Here is a 19,701-nt window from a genome sequence, read left to right as displayed (position 1 = left end):
ATGAGAAAAGGCAAGCAAAACAGATGAATAATAAACATTAAACATAAGTTAAATATGAAAAATAGCTAGCAATTAGCTTTAAGTCTTTGTGTGAGGGCTGAATGGCATACATCAACAGGATAAATATATAAATACATAAAAACAGTTACACTCTGACCACTCTGGCTGCATTTCTCTGTAGCCCAATTTGTTCCAGAGGGGTTTTTCAATTAGCTACAACGGAAGTAATCAGAGATCCCAGAAGAGACTGAACCGTAAGAAAAAAACATATACAATGCTATTTAAAAGTATTTTCTCTCTTCCTGATTTTTGCATACTTGTTACACGTAAATGTTTCAGATAAAACTAATTTAATATTAGACAAGAATAAGTTAACACAAAAAGAGAAGCCCAGCTACTATCCCGCAGGGCGACATGTGGTTGTGGGTGTCACGGTCAGGTCTACTTGCCAAGCCGTCACGGTGTGGAGGGTTTAGGCATGAAGGAGTTAATAGCACCAGGCCTCTGTATTTACTAACTTCACCCCTAAACATGGTATCAGTTATTCCAAATTAACCCCCAAATCCTGCCTGTATCCCCCCCAGGTAGTCTGCCACCAGTCATGATTTTGATACCAGATTTGTAAATCACTCGAATTAAAATGATCTATTTATATCAACCCACCCCGGGCAAACTAATTATATATATATATCCTCTAGAAATTAGGTAATGATTTGGTAACGTGTTATTCTCCCTTAGGGTTTGTGGATATCAATACCAGAGTCCAAATACAGATTTGGATTATGAATATTGTAATAACAAAAAGACAAATGTTACACAGTGCCAGAATTCCCAAAAACAAGACATACAAAAGAAAACCAAAACACAGGACCCTCACTCACAAGCTTCTTCAATAAGCAGGCCTGTGCAAACTCCTTAAATCGAGATGGTTTCTTATGATGTTGTTCCGATCAGATTATATTGCGGAGTTCCTCTTTGAGGTCCCTGTATTGCTCCTAAATCAGACTGTTTTGCAAAGAAAACCCCTCTGGCCATATGACCAATTATATGACACCTGTTCCAAGAACTGGTTCCCATCTTTGATCTGCCAATAAATTATGGTGGGGTAAAGGTTATGGAAAACCCCTCCACTTCAGCTAGGAATGGAATTCCTATTACTCAGGATCCTTATCAGTTGGGCCATGAATCACCACAGGGGTCTTCTGGGAAGATGACACTTCTAGCCAGAACAGATACAGAGATACAAATGGATAAGGTCAAGCAGGTAAACGGCAAGTTTAAGCACACCCTTTTTAAGCAATTATCCAAGCAGGCAGATGGCTAAGCTATTATTATTATTTGAAATATTTTATTCATATATAATACAAATGTACAGGATAAAAAAGTATGAAAAATATATACATCAGTTACAGTCCATTACAGGACCAAAAATCAGATTTCAATTTCAGCTTCAAACTTATAACATTGTAGAGCAAAAGGATGTTAACTGCTCATACGATAAACTTAAGCATGAACCATAAAAGGCACCAAGCGGACCAAGATCCAAAATGGATCGTAGCTGGTTTACTGACTTAACTTATTTATCATACTTACTAACACACCATCTTTCATAAATGACGCATACATTCAAAGGCGGCGGTAGGAGGAAAAAACGTTAATTAGCAGTAATTGAAAGTTAATTCAAAGAGACTATACCCGTTGGGGTCTTACGCTAAATAAATAAGAAGATAGAATGGCAAAAAGGAGACTCAAGGAAAATAAATAATAAATCTAAAAATTTCGGCTCTAAGAGATAGAGTTGGAATTACCGTATTTGCTCGATTATAAGACTAGTTTTTTTCCAGAGCAAATACCCCTCGTCTTCTAATCGGGGTCATCTTATAATCAGACCTCAAATAGAGGTCTGACTATGAGACTAAGATCCAGATCCCCCGCACCGCTGCAGGGGACCTGGATCCTTCTGTCTCCCCCCACATTTAACACTCCCCCCCCACACACACTTACCGGTGCTTCCAATTTCTTGCTGTATTGCCGGGGCAGCGGGTTGACGTCTACGCGATCCGCGTAGACAACTTACGCTGCAGCCGGAAGGAGGTGTGGCTAGCAGCGGGGGTTGTCTGCGTCCATCGCGCAGACCTTCCCCGACTGTCAGAGATCAGAGTTCCCCGCACCGGTGCCGCACTCAAGCATATACCGTTTTTGGAGGCGTGCGGCCAGTCCCGGTGGCAGCCGCTTAGTTTTTAACTTTGCCATGAATGTTCGTCTGCCGGCCGCCTGGCCAGCCCGCCGGTCCAGATTTAGGGCGGCCTGGGGGGCAATTGCCCCCCTGCCCCCCCGGCCCAGCTCGCCCCGATCAGGGTCGTCTTATAATCGAGCAAATACGGTATATGCTTGAGTGCCTTGAATATAATTAGACCAAGGAGACCATATATCATAATTAGAGAGATTTTGATTCAACGAGTAAACATTTTTGCTTGATACGCTCTCTCTTTCCATGTAGGAGCTTCGGTTTCCTCCAGGCTCTGGCCAAACATTTTTATAGATAATAAAATGTTAATTGCCAATATTTTGTGTGAGGGTAGGGCAGATGAAAAAGCCAAATACGGGATTGTACGGGGACATTACATTTAAGTATATAAGAAAGAAACCTAAAAGATTCTACCTTAATATTTGCCAATTTACAACATGCTCGCCAGATATGTAATTGAGTCCCCTCCTCATAACCACATCTACAGCATAAATTGTAGTTTGAATTAGAAAATTCTAAGCTATTATTTGAAACTTTCATAAAAACCTTCAGCGTTCCATTGTATAGTTATGATGATGTTATTTGGGTTAATAACAAAGTCTGTGAAAGAATAAGGAGGTAGTTGGGGATACAACTAAGGAGGTTTTGTAGGGTAGGGTGGAGGGCCTCTTTTTTTAAAGCTTTGGGTCTTGCTTCATTCAGCAGGTTAATTCAACATTTGTCCTTCCCAAAGTGTGAATCACTAAATGATTAAATAGTTAAACAATTTCTGGTTAAAATGTGTCTTTTGATGATGCAATAGAACGAGTCCGGTTTTACGCAAGGGTTCTTTATTGGCTAAAGTACATACCGAGGCAGCATACGTTGCCTATACATTCAGAATGCTTTCAGTCACTGGGTTACCAATTTAAAGGTGAATTTTATTTTGACAAATACTTGCCAGTGGGTTGTGTGGTATCCTATTATTATTTTGAAGCCTTTTTTTTTTTTTCTCTTCCTTTTTTTGAATGGTCACTTAACCCCTTCGTGACAACGGCTGGTTTTATTTTTTGTACCCTTTGTGACAATGGCTGTTTTAACATTTCTGTGGTGCTCGTGTTTAGCTGTAATTTTCTTCTTTCCCATTAAATGTACTTTTTGCTTTTTTCTGCATGTTATCGGGCAATAATTACAAGTAGTGATTTGCTATTTCAAAACCATTTTTTACAAATCTGGTAATTCTTCCCCATGTGCTATTTGGAACATCCTTGATGCGGCCAATGCAATTTACTCCATCAAAATGAAGGAAGATTTGAAGGTTTAGGAACTTCTACAGAATCTTAACCCCCCAAAAAACGCATCCCAAGAATCCCCTATGGACGTACCGATATGTCCTGCCCTTCTTGCAGCGGCAGGGACTCCCCCTTGACAGCAGAAGCCAGCATCGCCTGCTTTCTTCTGTCCGATCTGATGTAACAGCCTCCGGCATGAAAACCGTAAAACTGAAATTTTTAAACGCCGACCGTGCATTCCCTTCCGGTTCGCGTCACTGCTGAAGTCACCCGGAAGGCCATCGGAGGACAGGATAGACCATGCAGGGGATATCCTGTCCTCCGATGAGGCACAGATGCTGTGAACTATATGCAAGTCTGTGGGGACTTGCATAGAGATCACAGTGTGATCGGTGCAGGGGGATTGCAGGGAGGAGAGTGAGAAACCATGTTTCTCACCATTCTCCCATGCTGAAACAGAAAACGAAGGGGGGAAAAAAGGTTAGTGATTTAAAAAAAAAAAATACATAAATAAATCACCAAAATAATACAATAAATCACTGGCATTAATAACATGTTCAAGAGGACCTCTAACCATTAAAAAAAAAATTTTTATTTATATATAAATAAAATAAAAATATAAAAAAGATAATAAAAAAATACTTGGTTCACAGCCCCCAAACCCGTTAAACCATAAGCATAAAAATTTGACGGATAATGTACACCTTATAGTATGTTCTCTATAAGTGTGGTTTGGGTGTTAAATACATTAAGGGCAAAGTCATTACCACAGATTATTTTACTTAGGCAGTTAGTATTCCCGTACTTAAGTCATAATATTCGGATAAAGGCTAAGCACATTGCAGGTAAAATAAATTTACGTAGAGAATCTAGGTTTTGATCCAAATAAGGTCTTGCTGTGCTGGTTAGGCATGAGTATTTTTTAGTTGAGAGACAGTTTATTAGGTTTTGTTAATGTTCTTCCATGGCCTGATGTTCTTATCATACACTGTGGGGGTACTGATATAGGGAGAGTTAAACCTATTAATCTTTTGGTTTGCTGTAAAGAAGTAATTTTTCCATTTTTAGGAATGTTTTATTAGTCCGGTCTAAAAAATAGTTCCAAGGTTGATTCGGTTAAAATGACAAGATTTTAGAGTGTTAGAAAGAGTAACAGGGCTCTCGAAACTGTGCAAAAATTACACCAATAGGGGAGTTGCGAGGTGAAAACCACTGCTCACCAAAAACACTATGACCCCCAATTCTTTTGGAATATTCTGTGGACTGATCAGTCAAAAGTGGAACTTATACATTTGGAGTTAAATTCCTCCACAGCTACGTAGGAGACTCATTGCCAGTAATCACAAATGTTTGATTGTAGTTGTTGTTGCCAAGGGTGGCACAAACAGTTATTAGGTTTTGATAAACTCTTTACCTTCAATAAATGAAATGATCTTTTAAAAGCTGTTTTATAAGATCATTTGTGTTTAATCACATTGTCTTTGTCTTATATGAAAAATAGTTGGATGATCTGAAACATTTAAATGCGATAAACAAAAATAGAATAAATCAGGAAGGAGTAAATACCTTTTACAAGACTGTATGCAGATCAGAAAACATGCATAGAAGAGCTGTGGTTATTTTTTAGCTAAACTAATCCATCTGGGAAACTCAGAAGCTCATCCAGGACCATCTCTTGCTTTTCTACTTTTTCATACGTAACCTGAGTAACGATACCTGTTCACCATCTGACTATGTCCCGTTCACTTTCTATAAATACTGCATCATGGTCACTTTTGATGCATGCAAATCTAAGCATCTCCAGAATAGATCTGTTGATGAGAAACACTTTCTCAACCCTACTGTGATCTGAAACATTTTTTACAACCTTTATCAACCTCATTGATTGATGAAATTTAAGTTTTTGCCAGTAAGGGCCCGATGTGTGGTACCTTCCAAACATACTCGTGCATTCAAACATTTTCCTCTTTTTGTAAATTCTGCTTGATGTACCCCTTTAACCCAGGAATGTTATACTTGATACGGAATCTGCAAGTGTCATGTACTACATAATTATGGTACTATATTTGAGGGGCGCTAGCTTTATACATGCATTATGTTTGCCATTATATCCCACAGTCTCTTAAGACAGTACTATTGACCATGCTTTGGCACACAGGTCCAAACACATCAAACATTCAGTCACACCGATACAAACACACACGGATGAATGCACAATCACTCTCGGTCTAATAAACAACATAAACCAACATATCTGAAATACAAACACAATAAATGTCCATGTCACAATATGACCTCTCATCCAACCAACATCAATGTGGCTCCTGGATTCAGATGTAAAAATAATATTTGTTAAGTAAAAAAATCGATACCTAAATACCTAAATCAATGGGTCCATCCCGTAAGCCATCCAACTCGTACAATCTTCCATTGACTGGAACATAACTTACAAAGTGAAACGCATCATCCTCTTTTGATGTAGACTTTGCATCAAATTCAAACATCTGCTGCCTGGCAGAGTTATGTGGAAAAAAGAAAAAACAGAAAATAAAATCTCAGAGTTCTACACATAACGACTGAAAGCCACTTTAAATCTGAGGATTTTAGCTCACAAAACATACTTTTCTATTTTTTTTATTTTTATTTTTTTATACGAAATGCTCTTTTACATACCAATGCCTCTCTTCAGTCTGCAACCCACATAATATTTGTGTATGCAGCTAATGCAAGGTGGTTATCTCATTTTTATGGTATCATAATGAATCTTTTACAAGCAATATGTATATGAATAAAAGCAAAGTAAAAAGGTTGACAATAAGTCAGATTCTCCAATCTATATAGAAATTAAGAGGAAAAAATAAATTTGCTAATGAGCCAACAAAAGCAAGAAAAACATGTGTGATGGGTACTTGGGGAAACGTGGCACTCTGTTCCAGGGTAAGAAGTAGTCCCAATGGACCCTGTGTAGCCACCTCCCCAAAAACAGAACAAGGCCAGGGCCCATAGTCTGTGAGGAGGAGGCTGGCCCTTAGGCTCCTCCAGGAACTCGCACGGAGGCTCTCGTGACAACAAGCATAAAGGTTCCACAATTTAACCTTGGGCTTTGCTAGGTACGTAACATAAAATTCCAAATATGATGGAACCTTGTCAGTAGCACATTATATTGTGTTACATACATACACTGATCTATGTGGTTTCAGTGCTATTGCCTAGCTTATCCATGCACATCTACACACATACACACCCAAGGAGCATTAAAATCAAATATGCCACTGTGTTTTAAGATGTTCTGGGAAAAGTTAACAAAAGGTTTTGGTAACAACTAAAACCTGGAGCTAGGCCAAAGTTTTCCAAAGCTCGGACAATACCATTTCCTTTAAAGGAAGGAGTTGATACCGAACTGAGAAAGTAAGAAGTGTTAAAGATTATTTCACCAGGCCTCTCCTATTGTACTAGTAGGGATGAAAGATGTACGGAGTCGAATATATGGAGACTTTAGGATGGTGTTGAAGGAACAATTAGCAGTGGATAAGTATCCTTTACCAAGACAAGAAGAGATTTTTGCTAACTTAGCTGGGGAACATTTCATAAAACTCGATTTGAAGAATGCTTACCTTCAACTTGAAGCACATCCAGAATCTCGCAAATTACTCACCATCAATATTCACTGTGGTTTATTTCAATATAATCGAATCTTTGGAATCGCTCCTGCACCAGCCATTTGGCAACGTACCATGGATAATTTTTTAAATGTTTTGCCCCATGTTCAATGCCTTTTAGATGACATGTTAATCACGGACAACACAGAGGAAGAACACCGACACAATGTAGAGAGAGTACTGAAGAGACTAATGACCTACGGTTTGAAGGTCAATTTAGAGAAGTGTGCTTTCATGTAGAGCCCTGCGCGGGACTGCTTTTTTAATCCTGCTCCCGCCCGCTCCCGCTGTTTTTAATCCCGCTCGCGCCCGCTCCCGCAATGTGGGTGTTCCGCTCCCGCCACATTTGGCGGGAGCCAAATGCACTACAAACTAGAATTTCATGCACTACAAACTAGAATTTTATGGCCATGCAATAGATTGCCATGCTATCCATAATGCTGATAACAAGAAGCTACATCAGCTTCTTGAGACAAATAGACACTGGTTTTGGAGCAATGAATGTGATCAGGCTTTCCAGGATTCCAAGAACCTACTTTTGTCTTCTCGTATGTTAATGCACTATGATATATATAAACCTCTCACAGTAGCATGTGATGCTTCACCTTGTGGTTTAGGGGCTGTCTTATCACACACAATGCCAGATGGGTCAGATCAGCTGGTAGCCTTTGATTCACGTTCTCTGACACCAGCTGAGAATAATTATTCACAAGGAAGCATTGGCCAAAGTATGGGCTCTGAAGAAATTCCATAACTACTGTACAACCATGGGATTGGCCTAATACACCTTGCTAGAGACTACATTTGGACTTTGCTGGTCTTATTGATGGAATTTCATACTTAATTGATGCACACTCTAAGTGGCCAGAAGTCATTCCAATGACACGGACTACAGCTACTGAAGTCATGTCAGCATAAGATTATTCTCTATTAGTTTCTCCTGATTTTCTCCCTGGTATAGGTTTTACCATATTTCCTAAATATTAGGGACTCTGAGGACTGTGGAGCACTAATATTGATTTGACATTGGTCCTGTACTTTGCCAACACAGATCATGTTTTGCAATTACTTTTCCCTGCGTCTCCCAATGTTTTCAGCTACCAGTACTGTATTTGCTCGATTATAAGATAAGGCTTTTTCAGAGCAAATGCTCTGAAAAATACCCCTCGTCTTATAAAATCGGGGTCATTTTATAATCCGACCTCAAATAGGCCTGACTATAAGACTAAGATCCAGATCCCCCACAACGCTGCAGGGGACCTGGATCCTTCTGTCCCTCCCCCCAACTTACCGGTGCTTCTGACTCCCGGTGTGTAGATGTCTACGCAATTCTACTTCCGCTGCAGCCGGAAGGAGGTGCGGTTAGCTGCCGGGGTTGTCTGCGTCCATGGCGCAGACCTTCCCCGGCTGTCAGAGATCAGAGTTCCCCTCACCGGGGAATTCTCTCTGACAGCTGGGGAAGGTCTGCGCGGTGGACGCAGACAACCCCCGCTGCTAACCGCATCTCCTTCCGGCTGCAGCAGAAGTTGTCCGAGCGAATCGCGTAGATGTCTATATGCTGCCCGGACAACACACGGGGAGTCAGAAGCACCGGTAAGTTTTTTTTTGGGGGGGGGCTGTCAAATGGGGGGCATAAGGCATTTCTGTAGGCAGAGTGCTCTATGATATGCCTTTTAATCCCCTTAATGCCACTCTGCCTCCACAAATGCCTTTTAACCCTCTATATGCCACTCTGCCTCCAGAAATGCCTTATACCTCCCTATATGCCACTCTGCCCCATAATATGCCTTTTAACCCCCTAAATGCCAGAGTGGCATAGAGGGGTATAAGGCATCTCTGAAGGCAGAGTGGCATATAGGGGGCCAAAAGGCATATCATGGGGCACAGTGGCATATAGAGGGTTAAAAGGCATATCATGGGGCACAGTGGCATTTAGAGGGTTAAAAGGCATATCATGGGGCACAGTGGCATATAGGGGGTTTAAGGCATTTATGGAGCAGAGTGACAAGCCTGGGGGCAGATGTGCATAACTGGGGGCAGGTTGAAAAATAAAAGGAATTAAGGTGTGGAGATCATAGTCCCATCCACTGCCACAGTCTCTGGGGCTGCCTGATTGGACCTTACAAGGTTGCTGTGGTCAGGCTCAGAAAACAGGGAAGTCAGCAAGCAGAGGCCAGCGGCACTCTGCCCCATTGGCAGCTCTTCTGCTGGGTGGGTGCTAGTGGAGACCGCAGTCCCATCCACTACACCCAGAAAAGTTTCTTCCTTTCGCTGGGAAGGGAAGCCAATTGCAAGCCCTCCAGGATCAACATCCTCAGATGTAAAATCAATTAAATCAGCAACTTCCGCTGGAGCCAGAACCTTTCCTCGAAGGTTGGGAGGCTTTTTCCATTCAACTTAATTTCCAACTGTAGAACCCTCCTCCAGAGAGTTTCAGATGGGTACAATCCCGCTGCTGCCACCACTGTCACGGAGCTGAATAGTCTGACCGACTACCTCCGCTGACTTGTGCTCCCTTAGGCTGGGACAACACACTCTTTCCACGGTTTCCCAGTCACTAGTTGAGACTCAGTGTAGGGTATAACCAAAACAAGGACTACTTTATTTTATACACACATGGCTGGATATATTCAGCAAAACACATATTAACATAAGATATTGGGATACAAACCACCCCCTTAATCTGCCTCCCACAGACAACAGAGGCAGTAAAAGGATTAACAGTACAATAGGGTCCCAACCTCCACTATCTATTGCTGGCCAAAATCAGTTCCAGGGATTTGCTGGGGTAAATGTCTAATGGTGGAATTGGGGGACTTATACTTATACAACATTAAACTGAAACAATGGTGGTCACTCCCTGATTGCAGATCCTGACTATCTGCCAGACATAATCCCCTCAGCAAGTGATGAGATGATATACTGCTGGGGGTAGACACACAAGTTTTTACAAAGCCAGGGCCCATAGTCGGTAGGGAGGAGGCTGGCTGTCAGGCCACTCCAGTGGCCCTAGTGAGGGAGGGTTCTGTCACACATATACACACACACATATACTTTCACACATATATACAAATACACATACATATATATACACATACATATATCATACATACACACACTGATCAGCCATAACATTACGACCACCCGCCTAATTTCCCACCAAAAGACCCCTGACCCGTCGACGCATGGACTCTACTTCTGAAGGTGTGTTGCGGTATCTGGCACATTTAACATTTCCGCGCTGCTCGTGTTCAGCTTTTACTAAAAAAACCTGATAAATAGATTCTACTATTCGTCCTGAGTTTAGAAATACCCAATGTTTTTAAGTTTTTTCTCGGGCAATAAGTACAGGTAGCGTTTTGCTATTTCAAAACCATTTTTTTCCAGCCCTAGTAATTCTTCCCCATGTGCTATTTTGGGTATCTTTGAAGCCAGCCATTAAACCATATATTTTTGAAAACTAGACACCCCAGGGTATTTAAATACTATTATTTTAACTCTTTCCATGCACTAATTCTACCACTAGTCTTTGTCAAGCTTTGTCAAACTTTATTGCGTGTTTTTTTCACACACATTTCACATAAAACATCCCAATATGTGTTCAGCAACATCTCCTGAGTACAGTGACACCCCACATGAATGTGTTTCCCTGGCTGTTTGGGGGCAAAAGGGCCACATGCCCTATTTGGTACATCTTTGAGCTTGGCCATTTCAGTGTGCCCTATAACACCATATATCTTAGAAAACTAGACACCCCAGGGTATTTCAAATGCTGGTATGTTAACTCTTTCCATGCACACATTTTACCACCAGCATTTTTTCCTGAGTTTGCAGTAGTATTTTTTGTGTGTATTCCCCCCCCCAACACGTACTTTAGGTATGAATTTACAGCTCCTGGTATACGACGCTGTCACACAACACCCCAATATGTATTCAGCAACATCTCCTGAGTACAGTGATACCTCACATGCATGGGTTTGTCGGGTTTTTGGGGCTTAAAGGACACATTTGGGGTGTGTGGTTAATGTTAATTGGGACATTCTTGAACCTGGCCAATTCAATTTACCCCGTCAAATCATAAAAGAAGACACCCCATGGGTATTTAACATGCCAGCATTTGTTTTAATTGTTTTAAGCTAAAGCGCCAATTTTAGGACTTGCTCATAAAAATAATTTTGCCTTTATTTATTTATTTATTTTTTTTACATTTTTTGGAACTTGAAGGTTCCCCTGATGGTGACATCAGTGGGAAATTTTTACATTTTACTATTTTTCTTTTTATTATTTTTTAAAAATTTATCTTACTAATCACATTGTGATTAGAAAGCTGGGCTCCATTTACTTACATGGTTGAATGCAGTACCCGTATTCAACCTGCAAGTGGAGCCTCCTGAGAACTCTTCAACTCCTTTGGCAAAATCTCTTGCAGTGGCGGTTGTGACCGATCTCCGGAGTGGTCACGGCGCGTCCTGGGGTGGGAGTTCGGTGTCACTGAATGCCTCGTGATCGAGCCATTTCAGCGACACCATTGAAGTTTAATGATCGCCTCCTAAACTCTTTTAAGATGAGCATCCACCGCCAGACATGGGCCCTGATGCCGTTTGCAACGTTGCTGAATGCCTCGACGTCAAGGCACTACAGCAACACTGTTTGGGTGCAGAAAGCAAATGTAGATTCATGACGGTCCTGGCATGTCAATTGTCGTTAACCCTTTGTTTTTAGGGGACGTGCCCGAACCGTCAATTGTCATTAAGGGGTTAAATTCTGTAATTTGCAAGGTGGGGCCTCATTGGATTGAGGTCTGGGGAAGTTGGAGGCCAGGTCAACACCCTGAACTTGTTGTTCCATTCCTCAAACAAATTCCTTAACATTTTTGCTTTGTAGCAGGGCACATTATCCTGCTGAACGAGGTCAATGCCATCATTGAATACCATATCCATGAAATGGTATACATGGTCTGCAACAATGCTTAGGTAGGGGGTAAGTGTTAAAGTAACATCCACATGAATGGCAGGACCCAAGGTTACCCAGCAGAAAACTGCCAAAATCATCACACTGCCTCTGCTGGCTTGTGGCGGGTAACTGAAATCTACTGTACTACCTAATTGTACGTTTGTAAATAAATTGTAAATAAATTGAGCAAATAATAAAAAAAAATCCCATGTGCACACGTTTTCTCATTATCATATTCACATGACATTGGCTAGCATACACTACCTGGCAAAACTGTTGTGTACTTGTCGTATCACTTCAGAGTTGCTTAGTGCTAGACCTTTCATCTGAAAGAGAGAAAATAAATTTAGTTATAGTTTGCGTGTTATTTATTACAATACAATCTAGCATAGTCATATAAGCTGTCTGAAGTCCTACTTCCTACTTAAGGTCCATTTTTCTTTACACATACTCTGTTTTATTTTCCTGTAAATATAGAATGTAATTTCACAGTTACAATATTTGTCACGGATCTGGATAGTCCGACTATCTCCGCTGACTTGTGCTCCCTTAGCCAGGGACAACACACTCTTTCCCCGGTTTCCCAGTCACTAGCCGAGACTCAGTGTAGGGTATAACGTTAAGAACGCTTTATTGTACACAGGTACAGACAGATATATCCACATATCAACACACACGATGAGAAATCTGACTAATATAACCGCGCCCTTTAGCTGGGGATTCAGGTCTCTCAGGAACCTCTGATACCTTCCTCCGATCGCCAGGCAAGAGCCCTGGCTGGGCACCCTTTAGAAATAATGCTGTCTGGGTCGCAGAGGGCATAGTGGGGCAGGAGGCTATTCTGGCCACCCAATAGTTTCAGAAGGAAAACCTGTATGTCCCGGTACTGGACCTGGAGGTGTGGGCGGTAGAGGGGCAGCGTCTGGGTCGGGGCAATATGAAAAATGGGAATAACATAAAAACTGGGGGTCCACGGACAACAGATGGTTCTAACACTTGGGAAAAACTACAAATGTTCAGTAATATTTTCCCTTCTCGACTAAGTTCACTGGTATTAATCGTCTGTCAGGCCGAAATTGGTTCCAGGCAAACGGGTGGTTGGGCCGGTATAATATCCACAGCGGTGTACCTGAAGGGACTAGTCAGTCACAATATTCACCTAAAGATTGTGTAGTATAAACACTATTCTATTTTACATTTTTTTGGCAAAATATAACTGCATTTAAGAAAAAAATGTAAACAAAACACTAATGACCAGATAATTATATCAATAATAAAAATAAATGAATACAGACTCTAGACATAATACTTACGGCTGCATCAAAGCTTTGAGTGAATTCTTTAAATTCAGAGAGTGTCTCCCCTAAACAGACATCAGGATGTATGGTGTTCAGTAGAATACTGATGATCGCTTGTGTGGCACACGCGTTATTTATTACCTAGTTGGTATGATAAAAAAGTATACTAAATTACAAATTAAAACATGGCTAAAGAGAAACTAAAGAAGAAATGGAAATAATAGTATTATATTTCTGACTTTGGGGCACTTATCTTGATATTCAAATGCAGTATTGAAACAAGAAATGTACTTTGAAGGCAGATGGAATAGTTGCCAGTGGAAAACTCCCAAACAGGTAGAGTGACGAAAGAGGGAGAGAGAGAGCACTGAGAAGTGTGAACTGTATAAAAAGGAAAAACAGATTCATGGTGGCTACCCTGGTAGGTCTGTGATGAAAGGAATGCAATGCAACATATCAATTGGTGAACTTGGGGTATAGAATTTTACTTAACACCTTAAGGACCTTTTGTACCCTTTGGTACCCTGTTTTAACACTTTTTCAGTGCTTGTGTTTAGATGCAGTTTTCTCCTCACTCATTTAGTGCACCCACACAAGTTACCGTATTTGCTCGATTATAAGACGAGGTTTTTTTTCAGAGCAAATGCTCTGAAAAATACCCCTCGTCTTCTAATCGGGGTCGTCTTCTAATCAGACCTCAAATAGAGGTCTGATTAGGAGACTAAGATCCAGATCCCCCGCACCGCTGCAGGAGACCTGGATCCTCCTGTCTCACCACCCCCATCATACACACATACACTTACCGGTGCTTCCTGCTGTGTTGCCGGGGCAGCGGGTTGACGTCTACGCGATCCGCGTAGACAACGTCCGCTGCAGCCGGGAGGAGGTGTGGCTAGCAGCGGGGGTTGTCTGCGTCCGTCGCGTAGACCTTCCCCGACTGTCAGAGATAAGAGCTCCCCGCACCGGTGCAGGGAACTCTGATCTCTGACAGCCGGGGAAAGTATACGCGACGGACGCATACAAACCCCCGCTGCCAACTCCACCTCCTTCCGGCTGCAGTGGAAGGTGACGTCAACCCGCTGCCCCGGCTGGAAGCACCGGTAAGAGAGGGCTGAGAGGGGTGAGAGAGGGGTGAGAGAGAGTGTGTGTGTGTGTGTTAGTTAAATGGGGGTATAGGGTGTGTGTGTGTGTTAAATGGGGGCATAGGGCATTTCTGGAGTGGCGTTAAGGGGGCATTTAATAGAGCACTCTGCCTCCTGAAATGCCTTTTACCTCCCTATAATGGCACTCTGCCCCATAATATGCCTTTTAACCCCCTAAATGCCAGAGTGGCATATAGGGGTATAAGGCATTTCTGGAGGCAGAGTGCTCTATACAATGCCTTTTAACTCCCTTAATGCCACACTGCCTCCTGAAATGCCTTATACCTCCCTATATGCCACTCTGCCCCATAATATGCATTTTAACCCCCTAAATGCCAGAATGGGATATAGGGGTATAAGGCATTTCTGGAGGCAGAGTGGCACATAGGGGGTCAAAAGGCATACCATGGGGCACAGTGGCATATAGAGGGTTAAAAGGCATATCATGGGCCACAGTGCCATATTGGAGTGGCAAGCCTGGGGGCAGATGTGCGTAACTGGGGGACAGGTTGGAAAATACAAGAAATAAAAACAAAAAAAATATTTTTCTCAATCATAGCTTTTATTAAAAAAAATAGTTTACATGAATTAACATTTACTGGTAAAACTTTTTTCCTTTGGGGTCGTCTTATATTCAGGCTTTTTCTTTTTTTCCTAAGTTAATATTCAGATTTTGGGGGGTCGTCTTATAATCGAGCAAATACGGTATATGTTTTTTCTTTCAGGAAAAGAAGGGCTTTCTTTAGATCAGAATTTTTGATCATATTTAATTTCACATAAAAACATTTTCCAACTTTCACCCGAAAAATCATCGAAAAAAGCTAATAAAAAACCTGCTAAATAGTTTCTATTTGTCCTGAGTTTAGCAATACCCAATGTGTTTATGCAATAATTATAAGTAGCGTTTTGCTATTTCAAAACCATTTTTTCCCCAAAGCTGGGCATTCTGTGTGCTATTTTGGGTATCTTTGAAGCTAGGCAATGCAATTTACCCATTAAACCATATAGTTTCGAAAACTCGACACCTCAATGTATTTCAAATGCTGGTATTTGCACTAATTCTACTACCACCCTTTGACAAACTTTGTGGTAGTAATTTATTTTGTGTTATCACTAAAATTGCGCTTCAGGTATGTATTTACAGCTCCTGGTATACGTCACTTTCAAACAAGACCCCAATATGTGTTCAGCAACATCTCCTGAGTACAGTGATACCACACATGCATGGGTTTGTCTGGTGTTTAAGGTTAAAAGGCCACATTTGGGAAGTGTGCTTCCCCCAATTATAAAACGATATATATATATATATATATATATATATGCGTTAGACGTGCATTTTTAACTACATCATATGTACTTATCTCTTTGAAGTGATTGAAATATGATTTCAAAATAACAGCTGAACTGGCAGTTATTTTTCATTCTTTAATATTAGCCCTTGCTGCCAATATTGGAATTCACATAAAAACTCTGCATTAAAGGTATAGATAAAACCCCCTAAATTACAGGCATAGATCACAGGTCGCACACCCCAAAGCCAACCCTGGCGTCCACATTGCCCACATAGAACCCGACCAGCACCCAAATTACACACACATAGGATGTGCCATCTTTGTCGCCCAGCATGAGTCAACTTTGTCCCCAAACAGCTGAGCGTACGCCATCTTTGTCCCCTAAACACGCTACCTGTGCCATCTTTGCTTTTTTGAAAAATACAATAATACACCTATGATTCACGCAAACACTTTTACAGTCACTTTCATTCACACAATCATTTATTCTTTCACACAAAATATTTACACATATTCATTAATGCATCCACACATTAAACCATTCATTCTCTCTCTGACTCTTTATTAACAAATTAAAGTCGAGAGTGAGCCAACTTTGTTCCCAAACTGCCCAGCGTGAGCCAATTTTGTCCCCAAACAGCCCGCCCTGACACCAGTACAGGCTCTGCCACACCGACACCCAAACACACACACCAGGACAGGCTCTGCCACACCGACGCCCAAACCCACACACACACACACACACACACCAGGACAGGCTCTGCCACACCAACACCCAAACACACACCAGGACAGGCCCTGCCACACCGACACCCAGACACACACACCAGGGCAGGCTCTGCCACACTGACACCCAAACACACACACACCAGGACAGACCCTGCCACACAGACAGCCAAACACACACACCAGAACAGGCCATGCCACACAGACAGCCAAACACACACACCAGAACAGGCCCTGCCACATCAACACCCACACACACACCAGGACAGGCTCTGCCACACCTACCCCCAAACACACACCAGGAAAGGCTCTGCCACACCTACCCCCAAACACACACACACACACCAGGACAGGCTCTGCCACACCCGCATCCAAAACGCTTTCCACACTGGTTTGCGGTTTGTTTGTCCTTCCCCCTTATGTATTGATGCCCCAGCCAGCCCCTCTTTGGTTTTAATGTATTTCCCCCCACACCCTTGTGTATTGCCCCATGTCGATTTGTGCCCCCAGCCAGCCCCCTTTGTACATTATGCTCCAACACCCATGTGTATTGATTTATGTGATGCCCCCCTCCCTTGTGTATTGATGCCCCCTTTGCATTGTTAATGACTGACCCATGTATATTGAACCCAGCCACCCACCCCCACCTTTGTGTATTGATTTATGTGGTGCTGTTGTTGTGTACTTATACCCCCTAGCCACCCCCATTTTGTATTTAATTGTTGTCCCAATGCAGCCCCCCCTTCGAATATGCCTCCCCTTCCTCCTACTACCCCAACTTTTTAATTTTTTTTAATACTTCTGTTTTTGCTGCCATCCTTCACTGCTGCTGTCCTCCAACGTGCTCTTCTACCTGTCACGAGGAACTGTTCCGTGTGACTCCGCCCCCTTGATCAGCCCATCACATTGATGATGTGACGTGCTGCTCAAGGGAGCGGAGTCACACGGAACAGGACACTGGGCGGCACTGTGCAGGCACGTTGGCCGCTTAATGATTTTAAAGCGGCCAGCATGTCTTACCGCCGCTTAAGGACTCACAGCCACATCGGCTGCAATGGCATCTCGGTGCTGCGGGCATTAAAGACGGCCCTGGGCGGCCGTTTAATGTAGATTCAGGGCGGCCCCTGGGCAGACAGCAGCAGCACCCCCGCGATCACCACAATTGTGGTGACGTGGGGGCATTTTTGGGGTATTTAACAAGCTGACAAACACCTAGGCACCAGGACAAAATTCTCAGTCGCCATGGCGACTTGGGATTTGTCGAACCCTGGGTTAACGTCTCCGGAAGCCTCACCAAAGCACTCTGCATATCAGCCATCATCATACCTGGGAAATCTCCAGGTTTGCCCGGAGATTGCCAGGTGAAGCACTGCTTCTCCGGTTCAAGACCCGAATCCTCTGGGTCGCGGTAGCAGGATCTTGACACACCCCGCTCCCTGCCCATCTTCCATTTAAATGGGTGTGTTTACTGCCAGCATCGGGGGGGGGGATTCGGGGGGGACACACACCTCCCGCCGGCGTCAGTGGGCAGTCCTGACTGTGTCCCGCAAGGGAAGGCTCCAGGTAGCCGGAGCCTAGAAGTTCCCACGTATGGACATCATGTAGCACGAACCTCATAAAATGATTAATAAAAAGTTTAAGAAAGTTATGCATTTATAATGCGATGGTCCTTTATTTTAGATACTCAAATGTAAATTGCATGCATAATTTACATAATATCATCACATGTTAGGTAGTTTTAGATGACTATTAATGGCATACTAAAGTCATGGTGTAGGAAGGAGGGTTTTGGCTTTCTAGAGCACTGGGCTGATTTTGCGCTTGGGTACAATCTTTATAGCGGTGATGGATTGCACCTAAACGGAAGAGGGTCTGTTGTGCTAGGGGAGAGGATGGCTAGAAGGCTGGAGGAGTTTTTAAACTAGTGGTAGGGGGGAGGGACACAGAGATCTTGAAAATGGAGATAGTGCAGAAAGGAGTGGGGCTTCAGATCAGAACAAGGGGGGTGGAGATGGGGGGAGGGGCAAGATCAGAACAGAGGAGGTATGTATTAATAAAAATTCTCATAAAATTCAAGAGACTCAGGGTAATATTAAATGTATGCTTGCTAATGCAAGGAGCCTAAATAACAAAATGGGAGAACTAGAGGCAATAGCATACACTAACCAATATGATATAATAGGCATAACAGAAACATGGTGGGATGAGAGCCATGACTGGGCAGTTAACTTAAAAGGTTATACATTATATAGGAAGGACAGAAAAAGCAGGAAGGGAGGAGGAGTATGCTTGTATGTTAGCAACGAGCTAAAGTCAAATATTAAGCATCTTGAAGGCGACAAGGGATTTGTGGAAGCTTTATGGGTAGATATCAACTTGGGGCAAAAAAAGGAAAAAAACTACTGGTTGGGATATGTTATAAACCACCTAATGTTAATAATGATGAGGAAGAGCAGCTGTTAGAACAAATTGAGAAAGCTGCACATCTGGGTAACGCATTAATTATTGGAGATTTTAATTACCCGGACATAAATTGGGATAGAGAGACTAGTAGTTCTGCAAGGGGATCCAGGTTTTTGAACCTGTTAAATGACACCTTCATGTCACAACTGGTACAAGCACCAACTAGAAAGGATACTTGTTTGGATCTGGTGATAACAAACAATGTTGATCTTGTGTCTAACATTCAAGTGGGGGAGCACTTGGGTAATAGTGATCACAATATGGTCTCTTTTGAAATAAACTCAAAAAAGAAATTGCCCATGGGGAATACTAAAACGTATAATTTTAAGAAGGCCAATTTCAATAAGATAAGGGCAGCTTTACAACTTATTGACTGGCAAAAACTCTTCAGGGATAAAAATACTGAGGAAAAATGGAGTATTTTCAAACAAATATTAGCAGGGTACACTTCTCAGTATGTACCACTAGGAAACAAATATAAAAGAAACAAATTGAAACCGATGTGGCTTAGTGGGGTTCGTTAAGCAAGAAATTAAAAATAAGAAAATGGCTTTTACAGCATTTAAATCAGACGAATCAGAGGCATCCTATATAAGATATAAGGAAGCCAATAAAGCATGCAAAAAAGTGATTAGATGGGCTAAACTAG

The 19,701-nt window shown here is 42.2% G+C and overlaps 1 protein-coding gene across 5 annotated transcripts in view; it reads right to left on the bottom strand.

Annotated features, from left to right (window-relative positions):
- The window catches only part of UCHL5 (ubiquitin C-terminal hydrolase L5), a 118,029-nt gene that overhangs the window by 40,222 nt on the left and 58,106 nt on the right, over positions 1 to 19,701 (bottom strand). For 4 of the 5 annotated variants that reach the window (XM_053468638.1, XM_053468635.1, XM_053468636.1 and 1 more), the window contains exons 4-6: positions 13,445 to 13,570; positions 12,396 to 12,457; positions 5,900 to 6,030 (exon numbers count right to left, since the gene is read on the bottom strand). In XM_053468638.1, coding sequence (XP_053324613.1) covers positions 5,900 to 6,030; positions 12,396 to 12,457; positions 13,445 to 13,570 — 319 coding nt within the window. The remainder of the gene's footprint in view (positions 1 to 5,899; positions 6,031 to 12,395; positions 12,458 to 13,444; positions 13,571 to 19,701) is intronic. The other variant, XM_053468637.1, reaches the window with a different exon arrangement.

This window comes from Spea bombifrons, chromosome 6, assembly GCF_027358695.1.
Source record: "Spea bombifrons isolate aSpeBom1 chromosome 6, aSpeBom1.2.pri, whole genome shotgun sequence".
Taxonomy (NCBI): Eukaryota; Metazoa; Chordata; class Amphibia; order Anura; family Pelobatidae; genus Spea; species Spea bombifrons.
The sequence above is the reverse complement of the archived record's forward strand: the minus strand, read 5'-3'. Positions and strand labels throughout refer to the sequence as shown.